Below are 12500 nucleotides of genomic sequence, written 5' to 3'. Positions count from 1 at the left end.
ATTAAATCAGCCGCAGCATTTGGTTGCTTTTGTCTTTGCCTTGGTTGTGGTTTTCGTCCAACCTAGGTGATTTCGCGGTAAACACTGTCGGCAAAGACGAGGTATCACCGCGTGCAAATGCACTAATACTTTCAAGCAGTACTGTAATTCGGCCAGAACTTTAATAGGCATCGTGTCGAAACCCAACAAGAGACACAGAAGGTACATCATGATAACACCAAGAAAGAGCAACAATTTGTAGAGGGAGATAACATTCTGGTGAAGAATTTCAGTCCTGGGCCTAAGTGGAAGAAGGCACACTTTGAAAGTAGAGCTGGTCTATTGTCCTACACAGTTAAGTATGAAGATGGGTTGGTTACCCGAAGGCATGCTGATCAACTCCTTAAAAGATGTGAAGTTCCCACAAGGGTGATTGTGGGCGACGACCTACCTGATGTTGTAATGCAGGCTGTGCCCATCCAGGTACCTGACGCTGCTGAGGAAAACAAAGGGAGACTTGCCCCGGAGGAAGTTGTAGAAGATGAGTCCAACACTGGATTGCCAGCTGAACATCCAACATCTCCACCAGGGTTGCTAAGGAGATCCCAGCACACTAAGAGGGCCCCAGAGCATTTAAAGGACTATGTGACTGAACATTGATTTTGTTTTAGTTATGGGTTACACCTCTGAGAAAAGTTAACAACAAACTGATTTTTTCAGAGACTTTTTCTTTTAACTGAGAGGGGGAAGATGTAATGTACTGTGTGACGTCACATGACGGATGCATGTTGAGTTTGCATATTAAAGGTTAATTAAAAGTTGAGTTGACCACATGGCCGTCGTCTACGGCTTGTTTGTCACTGCACTCCTTTCGTTTTTGCCTGTTATACACTTCATCCTCCACAATCGCACAGTGAATAGTGTCACTTGTTGGGAGTTTTTTCCCAATTTCATGCAACCAGATTCACAAGAGGGCTAAACTCGCTCAGTTTTCTGCGTTACTCCCGAACCTTCTCTGAAAAAATTAGGCTGGCAGGGTTTTTTGTTAATCGTATTCCCAGTTGCGTTTGCACTATTAGTCTTTCGAAGAATCAGTCAAGCAACCAGCTCATTAAATTCTTGATTCCGTCAACTCGATTCTTGACTCGATTCTTGATTGTCTTTCCTTGATCCTCAATCATTGGTCCTCGCGAGAATCGAGGATCGAGTCAAGAATCCAGACTCGAAAGAGACTGTCAACTTACTTTTGCACGGTACTGTATACCAGATTATGCACTAAGTGACACCCATTGAGATGTTGAATAGATAAGTACAGGCTGAGGCAGATAGTCAGACTTGAATTGCACGTGCTGGGATACTTTACATCTCTGTATAACTATAAGCTTACTGAGAGAGAACACGTCTTATTACGACAAATAAAACACAAAATCAATCCTGCGTTGAATGCATCCAGCAGCAGGAGTGGGGGGGGGGTATAATTTTGTGCCTTACTTGATGCAGATTACCTCAGCTAAGTTTGAACACCCATCCAATATATTCAGATATAATCTCAATTTTGTGATTTATTGCAGTCATGTTTATGCAGTAACTGCTTGTGACATCATCAATTTTTTAACAAGAACTTGGATATCTCTAGAATGACATTCGATACCGGTGCAACATTTTTTTGGAACAAAATTGAGGAACAAGTAGAGAGAATGCATTAAACTGTCACTTAATGCAAAAGCTGTTTATAAGTCATGAAATAATTTGAGGACTGATTACTCTTGTACCCAAAGAGACGAACTGGAGGCCAATCACTGCCCTTAACTGGGACTGCCAAAGATAATCAACAATTATCAAACTGCATGGTTATCTAAAACACAGATTTGTTGGAGAATACAGTAAGGTAATTTATATCATAATTATTATTTATGTACCGGTAAATACAGTGTAAGTAACGACAATGAGCACAAAACACACCCCTGGCCCCCCTGTTATTCATTGACTTCAAAGAGGAGTTCAACAGCATTGAATAAAACTTCTTATTAGGAAAAAGATCCAAGCAATTTAGTTTTGGAGCTTCTTTAGTGTTGGCATTAATTACATGTAATCTTTTAACACAAAAATAAGCAGCAGTATTCAAAACAAAGGGGTGGGTTCTGAATTTGTTATCTACATGTATGTTGTTGCATGAGACAGGGGTGACTGCGCTCTCCCTGTCTTTATTTGTGCTGAACACTAGGGAAACGCACCAACCAAAAGATGATAAACGCCCTGACATTACATGTAAAATGGGCAATACTGAGTGCAAATTATCAAAATTGCCACAATGTTCCAGATGGCTCTCCTTTGTTAGCTCTTAACCTACCTGAAAAAGGTGACTTGTACATACATGAAACTGCTTCAGTTACGGGACAACGCAACAGCAAAAATCTGAACCCCTCTGGATGGGTTCATGCGAGAGTTTCAAAAGAAGAATTATTGAACTGCAGAAGTGTATCCAGGTTTTCAAATTTGGGGGTCCTCTGGACCCCTTATTGAAAATTTTGGGGGTCCAGCTAATTAATATTCAAGAATTGCCTCTTAATTGCTGCTGCAGTACCCTTTCAGATTTCTAATTGCAAAAAAATAAAGTCTTTCCCAACGAATATGTACTTAAAATGATTAATTTCTTTGAAACTGTTGTGCCTGTTGATTCATCAATCAAAATGTATGGGCTGTCAAAGCTCCATCAATCACATTGAAAATGTCTCGAGGAATCGAATCCGTATGCTGTAGGAACTGTTGGCTCCAACTGATAAATGATCTAAATCTCCACAGCAAAAAAAAAAACAGAACTGAATCTCAATTTTCCATAAAAGAGCATCATTTATTTTAACTACACTTGAGGTGTAATTTAGGAAAATGTAAGGGATCGATACACAGTTCATCGTTGGCCCCATGCGGCCGTGACTTCGCCATGGCCAATGTTAATAACCAAGCGATTGAATACATTCAAGTTTCATGTTTAACACGTTAATTTTAACACTAACTCCAAAGAAAAGTTGCATAATTTGCAAAACAGACAAGTTACGTGCAAAACAAGAACCAAGACGATGACATGAGCGTGCACGGAATTAATATCAACAGGGTTGCACAAAACAAAATTTTAACATACTTTGCCTTTGGATTCTCTGTCATTTCACTCACGGTAAGCGAACTAATGCTTGAAATTCACTTGGAAAGCATGCAACAAACTGAACTTTGACTGAAATGTTTTATTATCACTGGCGGCAGATCGAAAGTGTCACCGATTGTCTCACGTAAAAAACAGCTCAGATCATGTCATGCAACATGTGCGAATTCAAAACTGAACTTATGAAGCTGGACATAATGGTTGACAAAATGAAATTATTCGACTACAAAAATCCGAAAATAACAGCTTACCTTGAAATTTCAGGAACTCGATCATTTCTCCGATGTGAGAAATGGGAATGTTCAATTTCCTTGTGAAATACGCAGTTCGCATGTTTTTCCTGGCGTTTGTAATTTGCATAAAGATTCGATTTTTTTCTGCGTCCAACTGGACCCTTTGTTTGATATTCTATGCACCTAAAAGGAAAACGAGTGCGTCCCAGGATGCAATGATGCACACTGGATACATCTCTGGAACTGTATTTCCTAAAAGGGTTGTTCCATTTTGAAAACCATGTCTCTTTGTTACCAGCTCACCACAAACAGGATAGATCACACTCATCTCTGAGTTTATACCGGTAGTAATGTAATGTCCAATACTTGTCACTTACATGTACTAGCTAGGTTTTATGTTCACCATCCACACTGAATTCACACACCTAAACTGGCATGGACTGGTTACAAAGATTCATTATACAGTGTAATTACCCCCTTACCTCTGCAAAATCTTCTCTTACAAATTGACAACTCAAGGGTTGAGCATCAACACCATCTGTAACAAATGGATAAATGCTCATGTCCCTACAGAAAATTCTGATATAACACTGAGCAATTCCTATCATTAATACAACCATTCCAGGCTCCAGTGGTTCAAAGGTTGGTAAACAATAATTATTGATAAGTTACTATCCAGAGTGTAAAATTATACTTCATGTCAAACATTGGCCAAGGTTTTAGTACACAGGTTTGTAAAAGTATAGTAACAATTTTACACAGTAAACCAAAATCCCAAGCCCAGTAAAAATAATAAATAACTTTTTTAAAACACTACATGTGAACTGTGAAAATTATTCATCTAGTAGGTATTACTGAACGAAAATAGAATTAAATCTTGTACTAGACTTATATCATGTTAAACTTGACAAGGTTTCGTCCGACACCATCGGACTTCATCAGGTCAATGGTAGAGTTGCAACTAGTCACGACTCCACCGTTCACCTGATGAAGTCTGATGGTTTTGTTTGGAAGGTAAATGGTTTAAGACAATACCAATGGCATCATAGTGAGATTGCTACAAGCAGCTGCAAAAAGGTTGAGACACTGAATTGAAAATTCACCTCTTCTAAAACCCCTCTTCCAGTTTATAAGAAAAGTGCCAATGCCCCTCCTCCCTTTTTCAATGTTGATACCCTTTAGTTTGAGTGCCAAGTGGAAATGAAAACAACTTTACTTGGGGGAGGAGGGGTTGGGGATGCACAGACTTAAATGACACGCATTGCACGAGTATTAACAGTGAGTGTCTCAACTCTTTTTGCAATTGCTTATAGAACACCAGTGTAGTGCAGTGTAGGAAAGACAGTTTTCTACACTACAGTAAGTTTAGCTACACCAAATAAAATGAGAAAGGTAAAATAGCAAGGCAAATTTTTTGGCATGTAAACTTTGTTACATTCAACTGGCATTTTTCAACTGCAATTAGATAATTAATTTTTGACAGGGCTTGAAATTAACTTTTTTGCTCAGGTGCCAGCTGGCGACTAATGGGGAAAATTTGGTCGCCAGATCATAAATTTTGGTCGCCAACTTTGCATGCAAAGAAAGTCATAAGTATTAAAAAGCACAAAAAAAAACCAGCACGAGAAAGATCTCTAAAGCCATTGCTGTTTTCGGCTTTAGTTTGGTGATGGTGTTCGTTAAGGTTATTTGAAATGGAGCGAAGCACAGTCTGTGATTTCCATAGCAAGGCAAACCTTGCTATGGAAAACCTTTATCCTTGCTTTTCAAGGCAAACCTTTATCCTTGCTTTTCAACTCTTTAAAACATAGTTCTTTATTCTCCTACAACTTGCGTGGCAAGCAATTTACCTTTATCGCGAGTAAAGGCAATACTACAATTGTTCGGCCTAGGCCCTCGCATATCCCGCACAATGCTCGTACCAGTCTCAGACCGAGATAAAATAAAAAGAGCAGCTTGTATACGGTTTCAGTGGCCTATAGAATCAGAGGAACTTGGTTTCTTAACGTACTTTTCTACCGATATTTATCTCCATTTATAAATCACCTTGTGCAGTCAATTTTGTAGGTGTTCACTTTCTAACACAGGGGACAAGTTCTCTAACCCACTTTATGTTAAGGGTACAGGTTGCTTTTTGAAGGTTCCATGCAAATTTAAAATGTGCGACGTCCAAGTTTATTATCAATTATATTATCAATATCAAGCTAGTTCCAAGGAGGTCCTTCGGTAATATGGTTAAATCTTAGTTTTCAGCAGTCACAACAGACGATGGGTTTAAATTTTCAATTAACCTTTTTGCTGAATCTTCGTCTTCCGGGCGCAAAATTCACGTAACCAGCAAGAAGCATACAGTGTTTAAGTGCGCCCACGATCCCATGAAGCCGCTGAAACATACTGGCGCCTGGTAAAAGTGATTCGCCAGCTGGCGACCAATTCTGAAAATCTAGTTGCCAGCACTCAGTTTTTGGTCGCATTGGCGACCAGTGAGTTGCAATTTCAAGCCCTGTTTGACTGCGGAGCCTACACAGGAGACGCATAACAAAAAAAGGAAACATGCACTGTAGCAGTTACTTTTTGATGTTGGTTCCAGTACAGCAGGTACAAAACACAAGTCACAGGTTATTCTACCAATACAGAAAGTATCCATTGAATCTAACCTTCGGCCTAATGTTAGCAGTTGTAAACAGTTAAGGTTGTTTCTGTATTGGTAAAACAATGACCTGTGACCTGTGAACTGTGACATGTGTTCTGTACCTGCCCATTCCAGTACTGTGAGTCTTAACGTTCAGCACAGCTGGAAAGTTTCTACTGATAAAACTCCATATTAAATTTTTGTTCACTTTAGCCACAATGCAGGTTACCAGTATGTGGTTGCTCCATGTGAGATCCATAGATACCATGACAACAAGATATTCTCCCCTTCACCATTTCCTCACATAGATTCATTCAGAGTGTGAGCATGTTCATGCAACACTTTCTCTTTTTCTAGATATCCCCAGATAGTTTGTGACACTTCGTTGGTTAAATATTGAGATCATTGCAGTTTGACCATAAGCAAAGAGCAGTAATGTCATCTTGTGATGTATTGTAACAATCATTATAGACTTAAGAAATTTAAAACATCAAAATGAAGTTGCCCATTCCTGAACATAACTCCAAAAGTAAAATGGTTCCTGGTCGATATATTAAGATTCAGTCGAAAACAAAAGGCATCATCTCGAGGCTCTGGGGAATAAACTCATACAAATCCTTATATTTATTCCCCAGAGCCTCGAGATGATGTCTTCTGTTTAGGACCGAATTTTAATATATCGAAATTGGTCTATTATGCACATGTAATCACATTAAGTTCATGAAACTGCACACTACAAACATGATACGATTGTTAATGATGCTGTCAAAGTTGGCTCTCTTTCTCTGCACAAATGTTCAATGTCAGTACACCACTTTCAAATACATGAAGGCCACTCAATACAAATATGAAAGCTGCATCTATACAGGGTTTACACCATCAACTTAATTTAAAATATTATTCACAAATGCCAACAGGAAAGCCCTGGGTTCCATGGGTAAAGTTTAGAGGCAACAGTTGTCCACTCTTTTATGTTGTCAATGTACATGTACACTGTGGCTGAAATGAAGCCCACCTTCAAAAGAACTCTCCCTTCTAATTCCTGGTGAGTTTGTTAGGTTGTTGGAGTCACTTGTGAATGCTGACAGTGTAACAGAGGACATCACAGGCAATGAACTTTCAGATCTGTGAAACAAAAAATTTAAAAAAACTAGGTAATTATAAATACTGCAACAAATTACCCCATTTACCACATACCTGTCCAAGCTGGGGCATGTACCCACTGCCCTTCTCAGAGGAAAATTCATGCACTAGGTATTTTAAAACCAAATTAAAAGGCAATTGAATAAATTATTGAAACAACTTGTGTTTTACTTTGGAAATAAAAAGGAGGCCGAACCTCTAAATATTTCCAGAGATTTTTCTTAGCAGCACATTCCCAAAGACAGAAAGATACCACGTTCAACACGGCATTAAGGCACAACTTCAAATATTTAACAACACAAGGCACACAAATTGACAATACAAATTTGTTCAACTCAAGACAATCATTTCTACACTGTAATTCACAACCCAGTTTGTTATAAAAATGAGCTTAGTGCTCACGAAATACTCTTGATCCCTTTTTACTGGGTTGGCTATGGGCAAACCCAGTCGAGGTCTGCGTTTAGTTTGTTTGTTTTCTTTTTTTTTTTTTTTTTTTTTTTTTTCCGTGTCGGTAAAAGTCTTGCCTGTCACTCCCCTGGTAAGTGGTGTCTTTGTGTATAGAGCCTTCTGCGCGTATTTTCTTAGGATCGAGAGGGTAGTGGAACTGCGTAGATTTCTCTGGTGGACACAGTCGAATCATTAACTTAGCCTGCAATGGCGTCGAAAGTCATGCAACGCGAATGGCGTTTTAGTGGATCCTTAAACAAAATATACCCTTATGGAGCTCAATAATGGAAAGTCAGTTGGATAAACTAGGCATGAATCTCAAAAGCGACGTGTACTGGACTTCGACAACAATCTATCACCCGTCGAGACGAAATCAAAGTGAGCAGTATTTACCTGAAGTACATGGTAATTTGACACAATTGAGTTTCTTGTCTTCACGCACGCAATCAAATAGGAAGAGGTTTTCGCCTCCAAGAGCAAATATGTTGTTTGTTTCAATAAAATTTTCGCTGGAAAAGGATTCTGTGGTATTTTCTGCCTTTATGAATTATAATATCATGTTGTGTATTGAATTTTCGAGCTTAAGGTTCAAATGTGATATGGGAGAAGTTTTTTAGTATTGCTCTGTAAGCAGGAAGTGTTCACAGGCCTGTTGGAAGCGTGCTTGAGTTTCAACAAAATGAGGCCCAAAATCAGTGAAAACTTGAGATGAATAATAAAGTAGCCGCTATTTCCAAAATGATGGAATTACCTGGTGATAAATAACGTCGTACACGTCTTGGAGAGTAAATTTTGACTTTGCATAAACAAGAGTTGGGCGATTGTGATCTTTGTTTTGACTTCGCTCATTTCATTGTCAAACTTTATAACACTTGACAGAAAGAGAAACTTACAAAAACCCGGTATCTTGCCATCATTTGACACAGATGCTTCACTGTTTGGCGAGTAAACATGCCGCGGTAACTTAATCACGGCGCCCGCTGAATTCCGGCCATGTCACTTTCGACTTTGCAATTTACTTGAACGTAGCAAAAATCTCCCAAAATGTTTGTCGCTGATCGTAACTTTTTATATTCTATATTCACGTTTCAAAATTAATGTTGTCGTAAATATTTTATTCTCGATCGACCGTCCGGGAAACTTCCTTCTGCTCTTTCTGAAAACTGTGTATCAATATTTATTTGCTTTTTCATCAGTATTTGTTTTGCATAAAGCAAGCTAACAGAATCTGTACCTTGCTGAGTTCGCATTTGTTAGCGTTAATAGTATTTTCGGTCAGATGTTTCTGTTTTTATGAGGGGTTTATTGTTTTGGTCTCCCATCCCAACTCTAACCCCACGAAACAGGGCTTGACTTCAGTGAAGTTTACTATTACAAAGTTTTCGGATGCTCATAGGGCACACTTGTGGTGAAAAGAAGTTGTGAGGGAACTTGAAAATTATCAACATGTCAGCCCAGAAGCCAATGTTTCTCGCTTCTCTTTTATTTGTTATTCTTCAGAGACTGGAATGCTGTAGTTCAATACCACCGTCACAATTCAGTGCCTTCTGATTTTCTGTAGCACGTACCACAGGCAAGCCAGTGTATGCTTCACAGAAGCATCTAGTTTTTTTTTTTTTGTGGAAGGCAGGAATATTTTCATTCTTCGACAAATTTGATCACTTGAGAAATAATAATGCTGCCTCTCCAGTGACCAATGTCATTTTCTCTTGTATGATCATAATCATTTCTCTGTTTCAAGTTTAAAGTAACAGAGATAAGGAAACTTGACCTCTGATCCAGTTTTTACTGCTTTTATTTTAAAACTTAAAGGCCATCAGATTTTACAAATTGATAGATTGCACTGTTTTACTTCACGTAAAATGATGTGACAACATAATATATGGAATATTTACATTGAGTTTCGGGTTACAGTACACTGTTGCAAAAAATTAACCCATTGACCCCTGAAAGTGTGACTTAACAGATTTTACTCTGTCTAACGCCAGACAACTTTACCCGTCAACTGGATGGAGGCAACCTAGGGCACCTGAGGAGTGAATGGGTTGATAAAGCTCTATATCCTTCAATGATGTCTTTACATAATTACATTGTCTCTTTAAGTACCGAAAATAAATGTAGTAGAAAATTATCACGAACCGCAAAGGACGAAGTGTTCATTATGACCAAGATGTTGAAGTACAGTATAGCGATAGGCATCATTTGAGTAGTCTCATGATATTAATTACCGTGATTGTAGCTGAGAGTCAACGTGTACAGGCGAAGGTCTGTTGCATGAAAAAATGACCCCCCTAAGATCAAGCTTATCGGTACCATTTAATGCTCAATTTGTTCGAGCGTTGGGGTAACAGTACAGTGCATGACATCTGAAATCTGACGAAAACTAAACATTGAGGTCAACTATTAAATTATTATCACGGCCCACTAGGGCGCCGAAATTAAAGCTCATCTTGTTTCAGCGGAAGTACAAAAAGGGGATTGCAGATAAATACTTACTCTATAAACCTAAAACAAATGAATTAGACTGAGGATGGGCTGCATGTGTAATTATATATATCAATAATTGTACCGTCGATGGCCCATTGTGTTTCAAGAATTTTACCGAAAATTGTGTTTTTCTGTGTATTAGAACCACATATTCCAATTACTTAATTTAAATCAACCAACTGCGCCCTGTTACACTAATTTTTCCCTACATAATTAAACGCGACGATCGATTGGAAATCTGAGCGAAATAATCACCTCGCTGCGACCCAAAGGTCGCGGTCTCGTCGCAGAACTAAACCCGCTCCGGGACTTTTGTTACACTTCCATTACTGAGAATAATATCAAAGACCTATGGAAATATTACTCTTAGGTCAAAAGAAAAAGGCAAAACGATATTACTTACACAAACTAAAAAACACTCCTCTGCACACCGCAATTTGATTCCTTCCCGCGCTTGAGTAAAGTCAACACACGTGTGTGCGCCTGCGTTTATGGGCGCCAGTGGAAATGCTTGGATTGGCCATCCACTCATCCACAGACTCCACAGACCCATCCACAGGGGAACGAGGCGAATCGAAGGGATCGAAGCAAGCATAGATCAACTGGCTTGATCTGATCGGCGTAATTACAAGTTGAAAAACTAAATATTTTGAGCAAGACCTGAAAATATACAGATTTCGCCAAGCCTTAAAAGCGGAGCTCCCTGGTTATTTATTCTTATTGCCTGTAGGGTTAGTGAAAATAAAAGGTTTCGAATTGTCCGCGTTTTGATGTTTCCGGTTGCTGCTTTAATAATTAAATCATTTTCTTTGCTTTCTTCTATAGAGAAATTATTTGCCTAACTAGTGAATTCCACGGTACATTTTACGCTAAAAACCGATACCGCATGAATCACGAAGCGATGAGTACGATATCGGTTTTTCGAGTGAAATTTACTTTGGAATTCACGAGTTTCAGCAGTTTGGCAATGAATTTTTCTTGTATTGAGGCTCCTCTTTTCTTCGAGCAGATCTGTCTGCGTTGGCCGTCTCTGAGAAGTTAGGGTTAGGGTTCAGGGGCACCCAACGTCAATTTTCGGAAAATATCTGTTCGGAAGACGATTTGATATCTAGAATTTTCGGAACATTTGTTGTATAAATTTCTTGCTTGCCTGTCTCTCCTAGGATTTTCGAACATCTGAAAAATGGTATAATTGCCCATTTTTAACGGATTTTTACCCTAAAAAGGTCACCTAGAATTTTCGGGAACCTCTTTTCTGGCTGAAATTTTCGAAAAGGTAAGTTTTAAACCCTATAATTTTCGGATCATCAGACTATCAGCTAGGAAATCCGAACAGATGAAAAATTTTTAGGGGATAAAAACATGCCTATATCTACCGTTTAAATACTAAAATACGTTTAACAATGTTAAGTTTAAGTGGTTTTGAACTATATTCTCGTTGGGTGCCCCTGAGGGTTAGCCTCCTCTGTCTCGTACTATCAGTGCTGTGTGACGGCCGGTGATTTGCCAAACGCCGATAAGATCATCAACACCTACAAAGATGATCTCCCGTCGCCGGAGCTTTTACGTCAAGAACGTCTTTGATTGAATACAACCCGAGAACGTTGTTTTTTCCCACTACATTAGATCAAATTTAGACAGCCTACTTATGAAACAACCTAATGCACTGGTGGTGGTGGTGATTGCCGGGGATTTTAACCCTCTTTCAACGGGTCTCAAACCAAAGGACTTGACGCAGTCAAACAATCTTAAACAAATCGTAAAAATTCAGACCAGAGATACGGGAACCCTAGACTGGTTTCTTACGAATATACCCGCCATTTTGCAACTGTTTCAACTACCAAAGATAGCGAGGAGTGATCATTTTACGATTTTAGCAAAACTAATAACTGTAATAACAAGTAGCAGGCATTCACATGCAATCCAAAAGGTGACAGTGCGCGATTTACGAGACAGTTCGTGGCGCACGTTTGGGCATTGGCTGACTAACAAGGACTGGTCGCAGTTGTCTTCGGCAGAATCATGCAAACATAAGTTTCGCATCTTCATTACCGAGATACAAAATGAAGTCGACTCTTACCTTCCCTGGAAATCAGTTAGAATTCACCCAACTGATAGACCTTGGACAACGAAGAGAATCAAGATGCTAATTAGGGAGACGGGACACTGAGATTCCGCTTCCTATCGGCTTTTGAGGAATAAGGTCCATTGGGAAATAAGGTTGGCAAAATACGACTATTACCATCATAAAGTAAGTGACCTTGAGCAGGCAGATTCAAAAAAAAAAAATTGGTGGAAACAAATCAAGTTATTGACAGGTAAGGATATACAACAGGAACGGTTCCATCAATTCCAAGGCGAAAACTTTCCAGACACTAAGGCTCTGGCTAATATGGTGAACGATCACTTTATCAGTCTG

General features: G+C 39.0%; 1 protein-coding gene across 1 annotated transcript in view; it reads right to left on the bottom strand.

Moving 5' to 3' along the window:
* The window catches only part of LOC138007572 (serine/threonine-protein kinase 31-like), a 117425-nt gene extending 106853 nt beyond the window's left edge, over nt 1-10572 (bottom strand). Inside the window, exons 1-3 of the mRNA XM_068854562.1 lie at nt 10485-10572; nt 7017-7126; nt 3852-3907 (exon numbers count right to left, since the gene is read on the bottom strand). Coding sequence (XP_068710663.1) covers nt 3852-3907; nt 7017-7104 — 144 coding nt within the window. The 5' untranslated portion in view covers nt 7105-7126; nt 10485-10572. The remainder of the gene's footprint in view (nt 1-3851; nt 3908-7016; nt 7127-10484) is intronic.
* Nucleotides 10573-12500: the final 1928 nt, after the last annotated feature.

This window comes from Montipora foliosa, chromosome 1 (genome assembly GCF_036669935.1).
Source record: "Montipora foliosa isolate CH-2021 chromosome 1, ASM3666993v2, whole genome shotgun sequence".
Classification (NCBI taxonomy): Eukaryota; Metazoa; Cnidaria; class Anthozoa; order Scleractinia; family Acroporidae; genus Montipora; species Montipora foliosa.
Note: the sequence above shows the minus strand (reverse complement) of the source record. Positions and strands in the feature narration are given on the sequence as shown.